A 22,747-nucleotide genomic window follows, 5' to 3' on the forward strand; every position below is an offset into this window, starting at 1 on the left:
ATGTACCAGAAATTAAAAGACCCATTGTCCGCAGAAACCCGCGAAGCAGCGAAAAATCCGCGATATATATTTAAATATGCTTACATATAAAATCCGCGATGGAGTGAAGCCGCGAAAGGCGAAGCGCGATATAGCGAGGGATCACTGTAGACATACATACATACATATATATATATATCTATATCTATATCTCAGTCTCTCTCTCTTTATATATATATATATATATATATATATATATATATATATATATATATATATCTATCTAAATCCCCGCGAAGTACTGCTTTTAAATTTTTATGAAGAAGAAAAGCTTTTTAAATTGAGGGAAAATATCCCAATAGCAATTTGTTAAGGATCTGTTTTTTTGTGAAGCAGCCTTAACACAGCTTTTCTGCTGTTTTATAAACTAACGCCATATAAGGTCTTCCTTTTTCCTTGCTTCGCCAAGGAAAGAGCCTTTTTATTAAATCCAAGGGTTCTTCTTTTTTTTTTTTTTGTTTATTACGATTGTTATAGTTCTGTTTGTATACGACGTTGTCAGTTCAGCATTCAGGTTGTAATATGACCAAGACGTGCAAGCTTACTGTTAAGAATGCAACGTATAGTTGTACATGAGAAAAACAATCTTGCCTCAAATCAATGGCAACCTTTTGTAGGTCTATGAACTTAATTTAAAGTTTAGGTTTACACGGTGCTTTCTTTCCGAAGTACCTGCACTCATGAATATGTCTGTATGCGTCAGTCGCTCAAATCCCCGCGCTTCGCACCGGCGAAGTACTGCTTTTAAATTTTTATTAAGAAGAAAAGAAAACCTTTTAAAATTGAGGGAAAATATACCAATAACAGTTTGTTAAGGATCTGTTTTTTTGTGAAGCTGCGTTCACTCGAGTGATCACTTCGAGCTGACTTGCTGTCTAACCATAAGCGTTACCTGGTAGGTAACCACCCATACAATCAGATTGTGAATCAGACTACGAATGCCGTGAATGTAATTACCCCGATGTACATGCTGTCAAATAAACGAACCACACGCCGTGGCGCAATTTTAGGGGCTTCGCCTCTAGCGCTGACGTCCGAGGTTCGATTCCCGTATTGGAGTGAAGTGAGTGGGTGGTTACCTACCAGGTAACGCTTATGGTTGGCCAGCAAGTCAGGTAACATCAGCCACGGTGCCTTCAGTTGTGAGAAGCAGATCATAGAATGGATGAAAATAGTTTACTGTCAAATAATGCAAAGAGTACGCGACACCTGTTTCCCCCTTATTCTTGGCTCATCAGGCGTACACTCACTGCACTCGCTTACGGTAATCGAACCTCGGACGTCAGCGCTAGAGGGGCTTCGCAGCAGTGAAGTATTGCTTTTAAATTTTAATTAAGAAGAAAAGAAAACCTTTTTAAATTAAGTCTTAAAAAGAGGTGTAAAGATATTGACAATAAGCTACGCAAACCCACCAAGACATGCAATCGTTTAAATCAAGGCGCAAGTCGAAAAACACCATCCCATAATATTAGTTAACGTTTAACACATTTCTATATGTATTGTAAGCATACAGTACAACTGATAATATGTTGCGCTTATTTATCTGGTGTACTGACATTTTTGCGCGTTTAATGGCTGAAATCTAACGTGGTGTGTGCCCTTCAGAATGAAAAGAGTTTGCATTTACCTTTTTAATAAAAGGCGAGCTTTTAAGCCTGAGAAATCACCCCGTAAATGCACACGTTTAATTGCACATGTGTTAATATGTATGCTTACACAGTATTAAAAGACACTCAACAAGTACACAGTATTAAAAGACAGTCAACAATTAACGTCATTTACGTTCGTTCCCGCGTTTGACTTGTGCTGTAAATCTCTTCCTCGTTTTCAGTTCACGTGATTACGTAGGAGGCGTAATACGTGATGACGCGATACGTGACTCCGCCTCCTCCATTAGAGTACATGGACAAAAAACAGGTTCCAGTTATGACCATTACACGTAGAATTTCGAAATGAAACCTGCCTAACTTTTGTAAGTAAGCTGTAAGGAATGAGCCTGCCAAATTTCAGACTTCTACCTACATGGGAAGTTGGAGAATTAGTGATGAGTGAGTCAGTGAGGGTTTTGCCTTTTATTAGTATAGATACAATACCTAGGGAGATCAGAACTGTGCAACTTTGTATTTTAATATATAGGTGAAGTAGATAAAATGCATTTAATCCTCAAGAGTCATTTTAATCATTTGTGTACAGTATACGTGTTCTAGTAAACAGAAATAAGTCTACCAAGACTTCAGAGTCTAATAAAATGTGTAATGGTATTTAGTGTCCATACTTACAAATGTGATATGATTTTTTTACACTAAACCTTGGCTGAAAAATCTTTTCGGTCCAACAGATTTTTCTTACAGTAATATAACCCTTAAATTCAGATTAATAAAAGCAATGACCCTAGCTCTGAATCATGTGAAACCTCACTCTTCACCTTAAATAATTAAAAAAAATACTATATACCATAATGCTTAAGTCAGTTCAGCAACCATCTGCACAGTGCTTTCTGAAAGCCTGATTTATTTCTTGGTTAACTTTGTCTTTGGGAAATAAAGAGGGGGAAAACCTATAATTGAATACCTTTTATACAGTGTGTTACACGAAACTGTAATGTAAAATTTAATTGTCACATTGTTTTCTAATATTTTGGCATGTTATTAAATAAAATAAATTGCTCTTTTAAGGAGTCCCTTGGCCCAAATGGAAGAAGAGAGAAGAGAACATGTGTCAAAAATGAAGAAAATGGAGAACGAGATGGAGCAAGTTTTTGAGATGAAAGTCAAAGAGAAAAAGCAAAAACTGAAGGATTCAGAGGCTGAGGTACTTTTACTGTTGCAATGATCACTATTACAGGTCTTGACTGAGTCTGGTTATTATAAGTAATTTTTATTCATTTCATTATTTGACTGAATTCATAAACTGAGTGTTACTAGTTTTCTGAAATTTGAGTTACTCACTGCCCTTCTTTTAACTAATTTCCCCCATTTTCCTATTATGTAAAGAATAAAGAAAAAATGAATATTGCTATTAAAGGAATACTTCAACAAAATTTTAGTCTTGAAAAAAATATCTAAGACAGAATAAGGTCTCATGTTTACACTTCAAGTAGTGAATATTATTCCAATCCTCCCATAACACTTTTACTCCTAAGTTACTTGGCAACATACACTGATAGAACATTGTACAGATTTATGATCTTAATAATGCTAGAGATTTAATGAATCACAAAATTCTCTGATTTGATATGATACAATGATGTCACAATTCGACACATTCTTGGTACAGCAAAAATAGAAAGTATCATGGATATACATCTTATCCTTTTATTCTAAATGTAATTACAACTATCAACATTATAAATGTATAATAATTAAGGCATTGAAATGAAATAATGGAGTTTTGCCAGCTCTGTTCAGAGAAGTTTCTCTGCAGCAATGTAGCACTAAACAAAAGCAGCACATAATAATGTAGCCAAAATGTTAAAAACTCATATCTCCTCTCTTTAAAACCATCTCGGGTGAGCAAACACAGCACTGCATTGCTCAAAAGATTCTCACTTATGTTCATAAGTGTCTCTTGAAAAAGATGAGTAAACCTAATTTGCCAAGAGCAAATATGAGCTTATATTGACAATGTCACATACACAATAATCCTCTTGTTGGGGACGTAGGTTCTAGGCACAGTTATGCACTAAGCCATACTTGCAAATGTGAGTGTATTTCTGCTTATAATTTTCCAGTATTCAAGTGGATGAGTATCTAATTGAATGCAGATTACCATTTAAATGCATGATCATTTACCTGAGCAGTTCCCTGTATAGCTCAGCTATGGCAGACGTATTCTGTTGTGGTAGTGATACTTATAGTAATACTGTGTTTGTCTTTGATGATATTCTGAGCCCCTATGTTTTTTAGGACTCCACATAAATATACGTAACATATCAAAAATGTGTATAACTGTGGCAAGCGATTTTCCAAAAGTGAATGCAATTAATGATGTTAATGTTAAAATGCTATGGTATAATTAAAGATGCATATAATTTCCTGATCCTTGCAAGGAGGTTTTAGATCTGAATCAGTTGCTCTAAAATGCTAGGTTAATAACATGTGCAAAACATCACATTTGTGAATCCCAGACCATTAATTCTTATTGCATTTACAGTGTTTTTTGCATTGTGTGTGATCACAGAAATAATTACATTGCTAACTGTCGCATCCAAACAACTATTTGTTAGCACTCTAGACAAGTTTTCATTGGTATGATTCCCAAAGAGGTGCGTCAGAAGCCAATGCTTCACCTGTGTCCCATTTCAAAATAATTTTTTTGAAACCTTACAGCAATTTCTTTCAGAAGTCTGTCACACATTCTTTTTTTTTTTCTTCAGATGCACTATTAATACCTATTTTGTCATCTGGGGCCAGCCTGTAATGACAACCTTGCACCACCTAGCATTTCTATACACAACACTGTTGTTCTTACTTTTTTGTGGAAGTTTTAATGAAGGTATTTACTTTGTCTTTTCCACCTTGAAGCTACACTTATCCTTAGTTGCCTGTTGCTGGGTAGGTTTTCTTCATAGTCGATATTTGGGTTGGTGGGTGGTTATGCTAGAAGTCGTATTCACTTCAAGTTCTTTTTTTTTTTTTGCATATCTTAATCAAGTCCTCTGTGAGTTTTAGAATTAAACGTAGCTTCATGCAAACAACACATTTATACATTTATTAATTATTTGCGGTATTTGAAAAGGACAAATGGAATGTCATACTTCTTCACTATTTTTCTGTCTTCAATTATCTTACAGCTTGAGCGCCGTCATGAGCAGATGAAGAAAAACCTAGAAGCACATTACAAAGAACTAGAAGAAAAACGCAGACAGTTTGAAGAAGAAAAGATGACCTGGGAAGCACAGCAACGTGTATTGGAGCAACTGAAACTTGATGCATCAAAGTAAGGATTACATTAAAATCACTGCACTAGAGAATGGAAGTACTTCTACATTTGAGGAATCCATTTACATTTCTGCTTAGAAATGAGTTGAATAAATTAACTCTTCTTTCTCCATATCTTTCTTCAGTTCACATGTTGTTGTAGTTTAAAATTTACATGTTTAAAAATAGGAATATTTAATGAAGCACAAAATAATCAGTAAAATATACAAAACAGCAGCTGAGCATACAGTATATAGTCATATACATAGACATTTTATGTAAATCAGATTGTTAGGTAATGTAGTAATTACAGAAGTGGTGAGTTATAATGTTTAGGCAATATGTTTAGACAATAAAAGAAAAGAAAATTGTATTCTGTGCAGATTATAGAGTGGGTAAACAAAGACATGTGGTGCCCACAGTGACATGTTTTATGGATGTATCTGACCTTGGTAACCTGTCCACCCAAACACACTGTAGGAATTCTGCATTGTGCTACTGTGAATGATAGTGTCTATGATTTTGATAAATTATGGAAATAATCTGGTTCTGATGTGCTACATTAACACGTCGTATAACTGTTTACTTGAGCAACTTATTAACTCCTAATGTCTGTAGCTTTCTAATTACTTAGATAGATCTAACAGAGGAGCTAGAAGCATAATTTTGATCATCTTATCGTTAATATTTGGCAAATATTGTGACTTGGGGACTTCTAGTGCGACGTCTGTTACTGGAAACAGGTTATTTCCAAAGCATAAGTCATTCAAAAGTGGTAAAGTTTCACTATTGGCTTATTGGTAGTATAATGGAAAATTGTAGCTGATAGCCAAAAGTGACCAGTAAAATTCATAGAGTAAGCCTGCTGATGGTGAGAAGTTACTTGTCACAAATTCTTTGTATTACAAGATACATGGTTCATCTCCAGTATTTTCTAATCATATTAATAGACTCCTAAATATAATGGAAATAATATTGGTTCTGTCTGATTAATTTATAGGTCTGTTGTTTATAAAACTGTAGTAGTGTTTGACTAAAATTGTTAAACAGTCATTCCACATTTAATAATAATAAAATGAATTAATGTGTTTGTTTCAATTTATTAATGATGAATTTCAGTATCAATTAAATTATTAGAAGGCCAGAGGATCAATATATTTTGTCAGATAAACTCAGATGTTTCAATTATATTTTTTTAATTAAACTGCCAACACCAAAAATGGTAACACATCCCTTCTTTCATTTTTTAACCTAGTAAATAATTGAGAGTTAACTTCTCTGCACAAAAATTAAGTATGGGTGTGAAGAGTGAATGAGTGAGTTGAGAGAGAGAGAAGCAAGCTAATAGATGCTGAGGCAGCAAGCACAATTAAGAATGAGCTTTATGCCTTTTTTACAACAGAACAATCTTTTGGAACTTGCAGTTAAAAAACAGACTGTCTTTGCTAGTGGTCACTAGAATTTCCCAGCACAAATTATCATTATACAGAGGTGTTGGGGAATCTAGATCAATTGCTTTATAATTACAGATTTGTTCCTCTTTGTTTACATGCTTTTACCTGAAGATAAAGAAACCAGCTATTTTAAGTTTATTATTATAATGTATAGCTCCATAGACCAACACCTGCAGTTACTTTTTTTTTTAATTATTGCTTTTTTCTTTTTTTAGAACAATGGAAAAGAATAAGAAGAAGGGAAAGATTTTCTGAAATTTCACCCAGGTGGTCTGGAAATAAAAATGAAGTCTTCACATTTTCCTTCAGCGCTTTCCTTGACAAGTTAAGATATATATTACACACACTCACACACATATTATACTCTTGCAATTATAAAGTACATGTTCTTTAAAATGCCAAGAGACTGGCTAATCTACCTATACAATACTTGCATAAAATTGCAGCTTGTATTCTGAGGGTAGTAACAAGGTGCCAATACCATATAATACAAAATTTTGCAATTTGAAGGAGAAAAAAGCCACTTAAGCAAAACTTCAACAGTTTGAAATTTATATGTGGCATTCTAGAAAATTAATAAGCTCATACTTGTTGCATTTCCTATTATTTTTATTTTTCTGTAAATAATAAATATAGATTTTTTTTTTTAGACAGGATTACCTTTGGTTTGCATTACTTTTCACAGTCCTTACCTCAGTGAAACATTGCTTATGCTGTACATTTTAAAACATTTTTTATTTATTTTTTGAACTTTTATTCATCCATTTATTTTAATTTTCTAATTTTGTTTTTCTTCAGTAAAATATTTTTCAAATAAATTATAAATGGTTAGATAAACTATAAATAACCCCTAGTGTATTGTAGAATTTTTATATAAGAAACTTTACCCATTACATATATTTTTATATCAAAGTTCACAATATTTTCAAAACATCCATTTTCTGAACTTGCTATTGTCAGTTATTCAGTTAGGAGGAGCAAAGCCTAGAAATCTTAGACTGGAAGTCTAGAATTTACTCTTGCATTTCAGACCATTGCAGGGCACAATCATAAAATAACACCATAACTACTTGCCTAATTAAAAAAAATAAAGTGTTTAAGAAAACACCAGATTAAATTGCATTTTTATATATTTGATTTCCTTTCATTATTTCATCTTTCCTCTTTCCTGCTTATAGTTGTGAAGAATATAGACACATCACATATCCCATGATATTCTGCATTGTCATCCAAAATCCTTCTTTTCAAAACAGGCCATTTTGGCAGTGAATCTTATAAAAGCCTATGCCTTAAAACTAAGTAATAAACCATCTCCAAATTAACACTAGTAAAAAGAAGAATTTAGTAGTGCATGTTCTGACAATGTTGAGGGTATGTCAGGTAAGCCTTTACAGTGTATTGTTTCAGAGTGTGAAAATGTTACATGTTCTCTGTATTTTGCTGCCCTTGTCAGTGCTGTGAATAAGGATATATAATAACCAAGAGTACATGTAGAACTGCTGAGTGTACTCAAGTATGCAAACTGGCTCTGTAGTCTTTGTGACTATACAGCACAGTGAAATTGCTTATGGACTTTTCACTAGTGGACTAATTGTTTATTTTTGAGATGCCTATTTTTTTCCTATGACCACTTTTTATTTTAATAAAGTTAAAATTGTTATTAAAATACTGTATTAATTTGCCCTGCTACTGTATATATTCATCAGTTTTGAGACACAGAATATGGACATATGTTGTGCATTTATTCTGGTTCTGTAAGTGAGCAAATACATAATTAACAGTGATGAGGTAAAAATGCACAGAATGAAGGAAGAGTAGATTTCAGGAGTGCTGAAATGCAGTTGTGTTAATTCATATTGGATTAGTGTTGTAGCAAAATTGAGAAACTTGCTTCCTATGCAGCTATATGTTCTCAGTGTTCAGTAGTATGTAAATGCATTCTATACTCATAAAAGTAGCCCTTGCCACTTGAGCCAGGCTGCAAGGTATTCTATTCTTACTACTGTCTTCAGTTGTGCTCACCCTGAATGGTGAAGACATTGCAAGTTTCTCATGAGCTTTTAATGGCAACTAAACATTAGGTAATTTAGACAAGAACAGGCCATTCATCCCAGCAAAGCTCCATGTCCACATAATTCTCCAAAATTACATTAAATCTAGTTTTGAAAGTCTCTAAACTTCTACTGTCAAACACATTACTTGGTAAATTATTCCATGGTTGTCTGTATGTGTTTGGGGGGGAACCTTCCTAATGCTTGTCCGAAATTTACCTTTAACAAGTTTCCAACTGTGGTGCTGTGTTCTTTGTGAACTCATTTTTAAGTAACAGACCCAATCTATTATACTAATTTGTTCATCATTTTCAAAACTTCAATCATGTTACCTTAATCTCCATTTGCTTAAACTAAAAAGGCACCGCTCCTTTAATCCTGCACATAATGCATACCCTGCAATCCTGGAACCAACCTAGTGACTCTTCTCTGGACTTTTTCTCTCTTCTTTCTTTCTTTTTTTTTTTTTTTTTTTTCCCTAGCCTAGAGACCAAAACTGTACACAGTACTTCAGTTGAGGTCTCACCAGTGCATTTTGAAGCTTGAGCGTAACCTCATTTGACTTGTACTCAACACTGTTAGCCTTCTTAATGGCTTCTGAAATCTGTCTGGAAGTTGATAGTGACGAGTCCAGCACTGACCCCCTCAGGGAAATCCACCCTTAACATCACTCAGTTTGGTTTGCAAGCTGCATGGTAATCATTGGATTACCTCCCACATACATTTTGTTATTTCTTTCTGTCACAGTAGCTAGATCAAACCAGAGTTCACATCATCAAAATATTGGACCTGAGGCATTAGTGAATGAAACACAAGGTGGTTGTTTTTTTTTCCCTCAACACAAATGATGAAAGGACAAAAAAAAATTACTCTTACAATTTGTACTTGCTAAAAGCTCTTAGTAGATTCTTCACTAATGGAAGTGATGACTGTTCCTATAACTATAAACACATGTTGTGCAACAAAAATTGTCTGCCTAAAACAAAATCATTTTTGCTGGTAAAATAAAGTAAGCAATAATTAGGCATGAGCACAACAAATGGGAAGAAGTAGTGGGCAGAGTGGAATAACGGATGATTACACTTAATGGTCAGAAGATTTGTGAGAGGTGCAAAGAGAGTAAATACATGGTATGATATATTATTAATTATAATTTCCTCAAAGTGTGTCCACCTTTATAGATTTTGTGAAAATATTCATTGGCTTTCATGACACTTGTGTTAGAGCATTTCTGTGTGGCACTTTAGCAAAAGTATGCCTGTTCATTTCAGACTCCTAGCCATTTAACAGATTTCTGTAGTTTGCAATAATAATGTCTTGCGTTTCCTCGTTTAGTTCTTGATTTTTCTCTCATTTCCATTTGCTAAATATGATCTATAGGATCTTATAATCTGACCGCAACACCTTGTGATGTTTGCATTCACATTTATTATATTGGTCATATGAGTCAGATCTACTTCTGTAATACAATCATTGCATGACGTGAGAGTGCCATAGAATTTTGTAGTATTATAAAGATTACTTTAACCAAGTTTAATAAAATGTTATAATATATGCAAATGGTTTTAGTTGAAGACTAGGCAGAGAAACAGAAGTCATAATTAGACCCATTTGTAGAAGAGAGGATGTGCAAGTCCAATGTTATATATAAATGCAGAGGAGAAGAGTGGCAATGTCATGTAGTTGGTGTTTGGGGGAGAGAGAGAGAGAGGGACCGAGAGAGAGAAGGCAGATTTATATTGTGATTTTTGTCCGGCTTCAGTTACTATATGTGTGCAGATGTACAAGCACACATTTAAGATAGCATATTCAAAAGACTAGATACATTGCTGAATGATATGTGTGAAGAGCAATGCAAATATAGTATACTTGCTTTAATGTATAATAACAACGAATGGAAAGATATTTAGGTGACTGAAGTATAAACAGTATACTCTAAATAACTAAAACTTTCATGAAAATAAAAATATTGTGTGAAAAAAAAACCTTTGTTATTTGAAAACGTTTTGAGTCATAATATAATTGTTAAAATATTTTAAGATTAAATGTTGTACGTAAATGGCTGATAATTTGAACTGAATTATGAATTTGAAAAAAGAAAAAAAAACGTTTTCCCTAGATGGAATGAAATACATTTTTAAATGATTGGAATAAGCAGTACACCTAATTGTGCTGTTTATTAATTAGCACTGTTTATTTACTGTATATATATTTAGGAAACTGGAATTACACAAGGCTTACTTACACAATTTTAAGATTGAAAGTTTGCTGTGCTCACCGCCACTTGCCCTCCTTCTCGATCATGAAATTTAAGCAACTTCTTACGGCTTCACAACGTAACAGGAATGTCTGTATATTCAACCAGCAATGCAGAATCTGATCGGTTTAACAAACTATTATAATTTGGAGTATATTTAAAAATGTACTTTTATTTGCACTTTTATTTTTGAAGTAGATACTCATAACAGTCTTAAATACTAAAACACCTGCATACTGTTCTCCCCTCTTGCTGAGCTATGCTGTACTTTACAGATGATCATTGGAAGTAGGTTTGGCATGCTACACAAACTGTATATGAATTTGCATTCTGTTGTGCATTTGCCAATTCCAAGAGGTCATCCTGATTTTACTCAGAATCTCTCAACTGCAAACAATGAAGTAATTTGAGGCCTAATGTACTATATTTAGTATTACAGTGTTTGGGTAAATGTGAAACTGGCAGGAGAGAAACACATTTAAGGCTTTTTTTTTAAGCTCTGTCCTTATATTAGTTTTTTGATATTCAAAACATCTATGTGTTCTTTAGCGACCATAAACACTGAAAGAGGTTCAGAATATCTTTTGAACGATATTAAATCATTTTTGTTTAATGATATTCACAACTGGAGAGTGATATATTAAATGATTATAGCTTTATATTATAATGATTATAATATTTTAACCGGTTGCATAAATACAATACTCAGGAACACATTGTTAATTTAACCTAAATAATTGAATTATATTTAGTTTTTGAGGGTGTTTCTTATATTGATGCTCAGACCACCTGTGTTTACAGAAACTGCAGTCTATATTCAAATCGTGTTATTCTGTTACAACACTTAAGAGAGCCATACATAACCTATTGTAACAGTTCGAAAGGACCAGTGAAAGCTGTTACAAGAACTAACATCCTATGATAAACTACCAAATTACAGAGAAACAAGAACATTTACATTATTAGAGACATTACTACATGTCTGTGTGTGTGTGTTTTTTTTAATGTTTTCATTTGTCCAAATACAGCATATTGGAAAATTAGAGGTCATGTAATATGCTCCCTTGAACCACTATATAAAAATTTTAGGAGTTGTTATTGGTGGAGATTTCTTAGCAAACACATTTTTGTTCATTGTGGAACCCATGTAAAATTTTGCTTATGTGTGTTGAAATTTGTTTAGGTACCCAGAGATGAAATATATTTGTTATTAATACTATTTCTCAGTTTCATTACTGACCAATTTGTATACTCAAAAACTGTATCTTTCCTAATGAAAGAGTAGCTTATTTCAGTTCAGCCTAAGTCTTAACTTCACATGTATCTCAAATCCTGGTTTGAATTGCTTTCATATTGCTAGGTTTATGCCACAAAACCACCCTATATTTGTCCATCTGCCAGTTTTTTATTCATTTGCTAGAGTTCTTAAACACAAAGGAAAAGTAGTCATTAATGAGACCATAAGAAGCTATCGCGTCACTGCTCATGTGATGTTTTTTATTCTGGTTATTTTGGGTAATTGAAAAATAGCCATCTACAGATTACCAATAAACTTTTGCTTTGTTTGTATGTCAGGCACATATTGACAGACTACACACCAAAGCAGTCACTCATTCAGTGCAGCCTTCTGAAATTGGTGGTATAGTTAATGAAATGAGCCAGAAGCCATGGAAGGAACAACGACAAAGCCAGGTATAAGACTAAATACTACTCTAGCTGTTCATTATACTAGAAAGTAGGTTAATACAATAGTAAGCAATAACAGGAAATGTATTAAAAATATTCCAAAAAATATGAATTAGAAAAGCAGAGAAGAGGAAACAAAAACAGTGAACACTAAACATAACTCCTGATTTGACTCTTTCAGACATCTTTAGGCAAAGGTGCATTACATTAATCGATTATTTCTATATCTCCATTGTCCCCAGTGCATAACAATACATTCTACATGGTTTTATAATCATATTTAAAGCTTGTGATCACGTTATGTTCAAGTCAACAGATGTCTCTTAAAGTATCAATCGTATTTCCAGAATCTACATTTTCTAGTACAAAATTCTTTGGTGGTTTAAAAAAAAAAAAAAAAAAACTGGTACAGGGTACTCTTAGACATGTAGTCACACAAGAACACTAATATCAATTGTAAATTTGAATCTTAAAAGTGGTCAATAAAAAACTCCACAATAATAATAATAGCACTAGAAATTGCTTAGTTTATATTAAACACTTGATATACAGTGTTTTATTACACACTGCAGACGACTTTAGCTACTTCTTCCTAGACACAGAAGTTACTTGAACTCTGATGGCTTTATTGCATTTAGATTTGAAGAGAGTAGGCTACGAATACTGAAGTTTGTTAGAGAATGAACATGGTTGTGTATTTAGCTTCATGGTTATGGTTGAAATGCTGCAGAAGGATCACGTGTATTTAATTATTTTTATTTTACAGCATTTGGAACTCTGAAATAACATTTAACATTAGAATGAGGTAGGAATAGCAGGCCTTCTGCCATCACAAAGAGACATTTATGTTAATGGATGCATGCGTTCTTGCTGCTTGTTATTTGTTACCCAGAACACACCCAGTTTTTGTAGCAAAAAATATTCACAGTTCTTTGATGTTCATTGGGGTAGTTGGAAAATTTGTTCTCAGGCAATCTTTGTTCCCCCTAGTGCTGAGTTCAGAAAATAGTCAAATTATAAAATGTTTTCATCTCTGTTTTTGGCTAATACACTTTTTGATAGGAGTTAACAATATGCAAAATATTACACAACTAAACATCAACTGCTTTACATAGTTTGAAGGTGCTAATCAGAGGTTGACATCTCATCCGCACTGTTACAGAGTACCTCTTCTTTTTCCCAATACACTACTGTTTTTCCTACTCTCTTCCAAATCTGAATATGTGTACTTCTCAGTGTAAGCTCAATGTGCACCAGTAATGCATACTCACTAATACCTTGCACGCTCGATTATTAGGGTCAAAGAACCAAAATCATTTTGGTGTTTCAACATTCTTAATACCAAATACAAGGCCCAAGGATGTTTGGTTGTGCAACTGGTCATTTGGTATTTGAGCCTTTATTGTGCTGCATTTATAGATCTGACTTCATTTGACTGGTCTCTGCATCCAGTATGTATAGCTGCTTTCCACCAGAATCCTGTCTTCCATTACCAGCACTTTGAAATTTTTTGGTGAGATGAAACACCACTGCAGAGGTAAATAAAATGTTAATGGTGCTTTTCTAGATGCTTATAATGCAGAAGGATTTTTTGATTTCTGGCACCTTAGGCCAGATTCTAGGATAGAGACTATGCTGGTTTCCCTTTGCTGAGAGAAAAAATATGGCTCTTTTAGGAGTTTTTCCACTACTCTCCCATTTAACTTTCACTTGGTTAATGAGTTATCCATTAAAGTGTTGTATTGTCCCATTTATTTAGGTTAAAAATTCTTTGTAAAGACTTTCATATTTATAATGTCAGATTCTGCCAAATTTAAATGATGTGTAAAAATTTCTTAAAAATGATTTTTAATATTCAGTATAAAATAGGGCTTTAAGTCTAAAACGTATATTTCAGCATTATGTGAGGTATAACTATTTTCGGTAAAAAAAACATGTTGAGAATATCGCAATTGAATACATTAACATGGTCACGTTTTTTCATGTTTATCTTTGGATATAAAATGTTTGTTGCTACAACTTTCATATAAATGCATGGATTAATAGTCATATACAAAGACTCTGTGATGGTGATTAAATATTATTTATTTTTCTGAGTACTTCTATGCCCCAGTGGAGATATTTAGAACTTGCAGAACTATAAGGAAAAAAGCAAACAGTATTAACCTAATTAAACGCACACAAGTTGTATGTTTAGACTTTGGGTATTTCAGTTTAATCTTGCAGATTGCAATTTGCATTCAGTTTTGTAACAAATAGCCACACAATGTTTGAGTAGTATTAATATTTTAAAAGAATATTTCTATGCACTGTAGAGTAAGAGTACAGTGAATTAGATTAATGCATGTAAAAACTGTTTTAAAATAAACTTCCTCACAACTGATGTCCTTTTATTCATGTGTTGTCATATATGGTAAGAATAACTCAAATATGTTGTTTATGAATATATTTGTTTCAACAGATCTGGATTCAAAATTTGTATTTTTGAAGAAATCTGGTATAAGGCTTTGTTGTGTAAACAGTACCTAAATAGTGAGAGATAAAATTGTAAACAAGTGGTGAGCTGCATTTTGGAGGATTGATTCAACTAAATAATGGCAGTTTATTATATCGCTGTCTTATACCTCAGTCAGATTAACCACAAAGCAAAAATTATATTTAAGATTATTCTTTACCTAAAAAGGCTCATGTTGTTTATAGAAAAAATCGTTTTGCTATTTTAAAATCTGTGTCTTGGTCAGAAAAACAACAAAAAAAAAAACCAAGACAACTGATCTTCCTTACACACACAATGTAACATTCTCAAATTCATTTAATCCACCCAAAGGTGCTGTGGAGTAGGAGCCACTACCAGCGCCACTGTGCACAAAGCCAGAACCAACCCTGGACAGGACACAACGTTCTATATCAGGGCCCAATCACACAAACACCACAGTTTATAATTTCCTGTTAATCTAACACACTTCTGTTTGGAATATGGGAAGAGAAACGGAGGACAGACACAGGAAGAATTCCTATGAGTACAAACTGTTTCTTCTGAAATACAGTAAGGTGTTCCCTGCCTTTGTGCCCTGTGTTGGCTGGGATTGGCTCCAGCAGACCCCCGTGACCCTGTGTTTGGATTCAGCGGGTTGGAAAATGGATGGATGGATGGATGAAACTTTTTTGTATATTTATTTTTTGGTAAACAATTAGAATCTCCTTTATATAATTTGCTGCCATCAATCCTCCTTAGTGCTGCCAAATACTTTATCATATGACATTTTAATATTGTCAGCTTTTCCAGCCATTTCAGTTCCATTAACTACTGTTTTCTTCATAATTGTATATTTAGTACTAAGCATTAAAACTATTGTTACGCTAAATGGAAACATAACATGATTCTTGAGTGCTTGTGTATTTTTTCCTAAGCGGTGTACAGTATTAACTAAATAAACATGCTACTTAATGAATAATCAGTGTACTTTGTACTTGCACCATAATAAACACAATAAACTAGAAAAAAACACAAACTTTGACTTCAGTGTGGCATTAGTTTTGAAGCATGCCTCAAGAAGAGTGTCCTTCCAGTACTTGTAATGACATTTATGCATCATTAAAATTCTTTTTATAGAAATATTTATTTTATATAACTTATTTTCTCCAGTTTTTAAAACTTGTTTTTATGAACAGGTAAAAAGTTGGTTTGTCACCAAGTTTTCATTTTCATTAATTTTTTTCCACTTATATTATTTTAGAAAGTGGTATCACTTAACACATTTCTTTCTTTTCAGCAACTGTTTAATGGTATTTGGCTTCATACCCATTTAATATATCTGTTTTCATTGTTTTGCCTAACTTATTTTAAAAAAAAAAGCTAATTTTAATTCTTCTGTATGACCTTTTGTTTTAAAGAACAAATAGGTAGTATATTTAGATTTAGTTACTTTGAGAGAAAGGAAAGTGGATTAAGCATATTGAAGTACATTGTTTTTACAAGCAACAAAGTTAAAAACAGCATGGGAACCTAATCAGAAAAAATAGCCACATATGATGTATTTTCTTTTACTTTAATATTTTAGCATTTTCAGTACATTTATTAGGTTTCTGTTCTAAAACTGTATGAACTAGGTGATTTTAGTAATAATGATTTTACATAGTAATGCAAATAGTACAGTCTCTGGACGTAAAGCAAGTCCTGTTTAGTTTTTTCTCCTGATCAAAGCCCCTTGTCGAGCAATCTGAAAAATAAAAACGCATTTAATTGGGTTGGGTTGAAAATGCCAAAACGAACCATAGTACCTAAAACGTTGTGAACCCTGGTCTAGCTCCCAAATGAAGTCTTAACTTCTCCAGTTTTGCTCTTGGCCACTTTCTCATGCCCTGCTCGTCTGGTTTTTGTCACTGCTCTCTGCTGTCTCCTTGTTAATATTAATTAATGAATTAAACTTTAGCTAAAATGGGTAATCTCATCAGTGGTAAAAAAAATATATATATATTTAATTCAAAGCAAGGGTAGTCTCCAGCCCTTTCAGTGTTCTCTTTCAGTCCTCATGTGGTTTGCTTTAATGGACACTGCTGAGAAAATTAATATATGCAGCAATAGTAACATACAGTACATTTTATTTTTATATAGCATAACTAGATACATTTAACTTGGAAAAGTAGCTCAGTTAATAAAAAGCCATGTTTTACTAACACACTGAAACTGTACATTTACATTAAAGTAGAATTATATGCTTTGAGCTACTTTCGTATATGAAAATAGTCTATATAAATAAATGTTGCTCTTTGCTGGTGCCTCTGTATCTCAAGGATAATGCCAAAAAATGTTTATTAAATATGCTAAATATTTTTGAGACCACTACACAGGGACTAATGAGCAAGTTTTCAAAACAAAGTCCTTCCTTCGGTAATTGCTCTTGTGTCTAATGGATGGCTTTCCAACTTTCACACATCGTAATGCTGCTGCTCTTAAGCATTTCCTTTCTCACCTTTGTTTATTTTGTTTTACTGGACTTTATTTTTTTTTTTTTGTGCCAAATGAGCCTTTGCCTAGAGCGCCACCTAATTATAAATAAAATGAATAATTGTAAGTGGTTTATTCAATTCAATATTTTTCTTCATTATGATACTAATGAGATTTGTTCATCTGTTTCAAATATGTTAAATGGTAAGGAATGGCTCCTGTTAGCATCCTCAGCATCCCCGCACCCCATGGATTCCAAGTAGGATTTAACTTTCAAGTCAATTGAAGTGGCTTTATTGTCATACCGTCCATACACAGTAGTGCAGCATACAGTGGCACAATATATCTTTCACCAGGACAGTGGTTCAGAATATACATAAACAAAGGGCTAGTGCAAAACAGGTAAAGAACTATACTATAATAAATAAATGCTTAAAAATAAATAGGTAAGTGAATAGACAGTAATAATTTGAAATAGATAATAATAAATAATAATAGCTGTTGTAGTACCTGGCAGACCTGGTTTAAATGGTACAGTACCTTCTGCAAGTTGGAAGTTGGATAAAGAGACTATGAGAGGCAGGTGGGAGCAGTCATTCGCAATTCTGTAATCTTTGTGGATTCAATGCATTACAAAGATGTATTCAGTGAAGGCCAGGGAGGACCCAACGCTCTTTTCTGCAGTGTGCACTACCCATTCTAGGACCTTATGGTCAGATTTCGCAAACCAGACAGTGATGCAGCTGGTCAGAATACTCCTTATGTAGAATGTAGAATGTGGTGAGAATCAGGGGAAGCAGTCTTGCCTTCTTCCTGCCAAAGGAAGTGGAAACCACTCTGTGCCTTCTTGGCTATGAAGGTGGTGTTAATTGATCAAGTAAGGCCTTTCCAAGGTATGTAGTGCTCTTAACCAGTTCCACCGCAGACCTCTGAATGTGCAGTGAGGTGTGGACAGCATGGGCTTTCCTGAAACTAACAACATGATGATGATGATGTGCAGTGCCCACTGCTTGGTAAATTAAAGAAAAATTAACTATGAAAAAATAACTATTGTTTATCCTTTCATTCAAAATAATAACAAGCATAATTTTCAAAATACTTCCTCGGAAGCGCTAAGATGCATCATCAGTGATGTATCCTGGGGTCAACGGGTGTTTCAGGTCTGTTAAAACATCATTCACCCTCACCCAGGCAACCCAGCTGGGAGTTATCAGACCCCAGCTTGCATTCCAGCAGTAATTGACCACTGAGCCTTCTTTTTCAGCCAGCTCTGTGGCATCGCAAATTGATTTGACAGCCCTCTTCTTAGCTAAACCCACTATTAATCGAATTAAACTAATTTAGGTAAAAAAAGTTCTCATCGCAAAATAAATATTTTCAAAAACAGCATTTTGAGTCTTATATAGTACTTAATGAGGTTGAAGAACACTTGGCAAACTCTTCAGTATTCAAGGTTATACTAAAGAGCTGTGTTTTTCAGCTCATCCCACAAGTTTTCAGTTATGTTTAGGTCAGGAGATTGGAGTGACCATAGCAAAACCTTCATTCTGCGCGTACAGAAGGAACTCCGAGTCCAGCTCAGGGCGGCAAAAGAACAGTACAGGAGAAAGCTGGAGCAGAAGTTGCAGAACAACAGCATGAAGGAAGTGTGGGACGGGATGAAGATCATCACTGGCTGCAGCTCGAAGCGAGGTGCCACCATCGAGAGAGACGTGGAGAGAGCAAACCAGATGAACAACTTCTTTAACAGGTTTGACCACCCTAACCCACTCTCGCCTCGGAGTACTGCACCCTCCACCCATCCTTCTGCTGATACCAGCATAGGAGAGAGTTTCCCCCCACCCACAATTACAGCAGCCCAGGTAAGCAGAGAGCTGAGGAGACTTCTTGCCAGCAAAGCAGCGGGTCCAGATGGAGTATCGCCACGACTGCTGAACGCCTGAGCGTTGGAGCTGGGGAGTCCTCTACAGCGCATCTTCAACCTGAGCCTGGAACAGGGGACAGTCCCCAGGCTTTGGAAAACATCATGCATCACCCCAGTCCCAAAGGTATCACGTCCTAGTGAGCTGAATGACTTCCGGCCTGTCGCTATGACGTCGCATGTGATGAAAACCATGGAGCGGCTGCTGCTTCACCACCTGAGGCCACAGGTCTGCCACGCCCTCGACCCTCTGCAGTTCGCATACCAGGAGAAGGTGGGAGCGGAGGATGCCATCATCTATATGCTACACCGATCCCTCTCCCACTTGGACAGAGGCAGTGGTGCTGTATGACTTCTCTAGCGCCTTCAACACCATCCAACCTTTGCTCCTTAGGGATAAGCTGACAGAGATGGGAGTAGATTCATACCTGGTGGCATGGATTGTGAACTATCTTACAGACAGACCTCAGTATGTGCGTCTTGGGAACTGCAGGTCTGACATTGTGGTCAGCAACACAGGAGCGCCGCAAGGGACTGTACTTTCTCCGGTCCTGTTCAGCCTGTATACATCGGACTTCCAATACAACTCGGAGTCCTGCCACATGCAAAAGTTCACTGATGACACTGCTATTGTGGGCTGCATCAGGAGTGGGCAGGAGGAGTAGTATAGGAACCTAATCAAGGACTTTGTTAAATGGTGCAACTCAAACCACCCACACCTGAACACCAGCAAAACCAAGGAGCTGGTGGTGGATTTTAGGAGGCCCAGGCCCCTCATGGACCCCGTGATCATCAGAGGTGACTGTCTGCAGAGGGTTGCAGACCTATAAATACCTGGGAGTGCAGCTGGATGATAAATTGGACTGGACTGCCAATACTGATGCTCTGTGCAAGAGAGGACAGAGCTGACTATACTTCCTTAGAAGGCTGGCGTCCTTTAACATTTTCAATAAGATGCTGCAGATGTTCTATCAGATGGTTGTGGTGAGTGCCCTCTTCTACACAGTGGTGTGCTGGGGAGGCAGCATATAGAAGGACGCCTCACGCCTGGACAAACTGGTGAGGAAGGCAAGCTCTATTGTAGGCATGGAGCTGGACAGTTTGACATCCGTGGCAGAGTGACGGGTGCCAAGCAGGCTCCTGTCAATCATGAAGAATCCACTAAACAGTATCATCTCCAGACAGAAGAGCAGCTTCAGCGACAGACTGTTGTCACTGTCCTGCTCCACTGACAGACTGAGGAGATCGTTCCTCCCCCAAACTATGCGAGTCTTCAATTCCACCCAGGGGGATAAACGTTAACATTATACAAAGTTATTGTCTGTTATACCTGCATTTTTATTACTCTTTATTGTTTTTTATCAGTATGCTGCTTCTGGAGTATGTGAATTTCCCCTTGAGATTAATAAAGTATCTATCTTATGATCACTGAACCATTTTTGTATTGATTTTGAGGTGTTCTTTGAGTCACTGTCCTGCTGGAAGATACGCCTTCAGCCCAATTTAGGCTTCCTAGCAGAGATAGTCAGATTTTAATTAAATATTTGCTGATACTTGATGGTATCCAGGATTCCATGTATCCTAACAAGTAGCCCAGGGGGTTTGGTAACAAAATAGTAGTACAATATTAAAGCTCCACCATCATACTTCAAGATGAGGATGAGTGTGACGGTGCAGTTTGGCTGTAGCTGCCATTCTTCATGAACCCATGACCATCGATAGTCATGTCTGAAAAGAGCCGTTGAACGAGGACAAAAACAGGCAAGAATGGTGCGACGTGCAGTGCTTTTATTCAAAAAACACAAACGGTGCAATTCTCCTTCTGTAATAAATAATCCAGTTAAAGCAGTGGAGGGTAAAAGCAGCAATACAGTGCATCCGGAAAGTATTCACAGAGCATCACTTTTTCCACATTTTGTTATGTTACAGCCTTATTCCAAAAGGATTAAATTAATTTTTTTCCTCAGAATTCTACACACAACACCCCATAATGACAACGTGAAAAAAGTTTACTTGAGATTTTTGCAAATTTATTAAAAATAAAAAAATTAAGAAAGCACATGTACATAAGTATTCACAGTCTTTGCCATGAAGCTCAAAATTGAGCTCAGGCGCATCCTGTTTCCTCTGATCATCCTTGAGATGTTTTTGCAGCTTAATTGGAGTCCACCTGTGGTAAATTCAGTTGACTGGACATGATTTGGAAAGGCACACACCTGTCTATAGAAGGTCACACAGTTGACAGTTAATGTCAGAGCACAAACCAAGCATGAAGTCAAAGGAATTGTCTGTAGACCTCTGAGACAGGATTCCCTCGAGGCACAAATCTGGGGAAGGTTACAGAAAAATTTCTGCTGCTTTGAAGGTCCCAATGAGCACAGTGGCCTCCATCATCCGTAAGTGGAAGAAGTTCGAAACCACCAGGATTCTTCCTAGAGCTGGCCGGCCATCTAAACTGAACAATCGGGGGAGAAGGGCCTTAGTCAGGGAGGTGACCAAGAACCCGATGGTCACTCTGTCAGAGATCCTCTGTGGAGAGGGGAGAACCTTCCAGAAGGACAACCATCTCTGCAGCAATCCACCAATCTGGCCTGTATGGTAGAGTGGCCAGACGGAAGCCACTCCTTAGTAAAAGGCACATGGCAGCACGCCTGGAGTTTGCCAAAAGGCACCTGAAGGACTCTCAGACCATGAGAAGGAAAATTCTCTGGTCTGATGAGACAAAGATTGAACTCTTAGGTGTGAATGCTAGACGTCATGTTTGGTGGAAACCTGGCACCATCCCTACAGTGAAGCATGGTGGTGGCAGCATCATGCTGTGGAGATGTTTTTCAGTGGCAGGAACTGGGAGACTAGTCAGGATAAAGGGAAGGATGACTGCAGCAATGTACAGAGACATCCTGGATGAAAACCTGCTCCAGAGCGCTCTTGACCTCACACTCAAGACAACGACACTAAGCACACAGCCAAGATATTAAAGGAGTGGCTTCAGGACAACTCTGTGAATGTCCTTGAGTGGCCCAGCCAGAGCCCAGACTTGAATCTGATTGAACATCTCTGGAGAGATCTTAAAATGGCTGTGCACCGACGCTTCCCATTCAACCTGATGGAGCTTGAGAGGTGCTGCAAAGAGGAATGGGCGAAACTAGCCAAGGATAGGTGTGCCAAGCTTGTGGCATCATATTCAAAAAGACTTGAGGGTGTAATTGCTGCCAAAGGTGCATCGACAAAGTATTGAGCAAAGGCTGTGAATACTTATGTACATGTGATTTCTCAGTTTTTTTATTTTTAATAAATTTGCAAAAACCTCAAGTAAACTTTTTTTCACGTTGTCATTATGGGGTGTTGTGTGTAGAATTCTGAGGGAAAAAATGAATTTAGTCCATTTTGGAATAAGGCTGTAACATAACAAAATGTGAAAAAAGTGATGCGCTGTGAATACTTTCCGGGTGCACTGTACATACATAAATCC

At 35.9% G+C, this 22,747-nt stretch overlaps 1 protein-coding gene across 2 annotated transcripts in view; it reads left to right on the plus strand.

Moving 5' to 3' along the window:
- LOC114658127 (septin-7-like) overlaps positions 1-15,918 on the plus strand; it is a 149,106-nt gene extending 133,188 nt beyond the window's left edge. For both annotated transcript variants that reach the window (XM_028810185.2, XM_051932002.1), the window contains exons 11-13: positions 2,715-2,850; positions 4,832-4,977; positions 6,628-15,918. In XM_028810185.2, the coding sequence (XP_028666018.1) occupies positions 2,715-2,850; positions 4,832-4,977; positions 6,628-6,667 (322 nt within the window). In that variant the 3' untranslated portion in view covers positions 6,668-15,918. The remainder of the gene's footprint in view (positions 1-2,714; positions 2,851-4,831; positions 4,978-6,627) is intronic.
- The last annotated feature ends 6,829 nt before the right edge of the window (positions 15,919-22,747 follow it).

The sequence above is a fragment of the Erpetoichthys calabaricus genome, chromosome 9 (assembly GCF_900747795.2).
Source record: "Erpetoichthys calabaricus chromosome 9, fErpCal1.3, whole genome shotgun sequence".
NCBI lineage: Eukaryota > Metazoa > Chordata > Cladistia > Polypteriformes > Polypteridae > Erpetoichthys > Erpetoichthys calabaricus.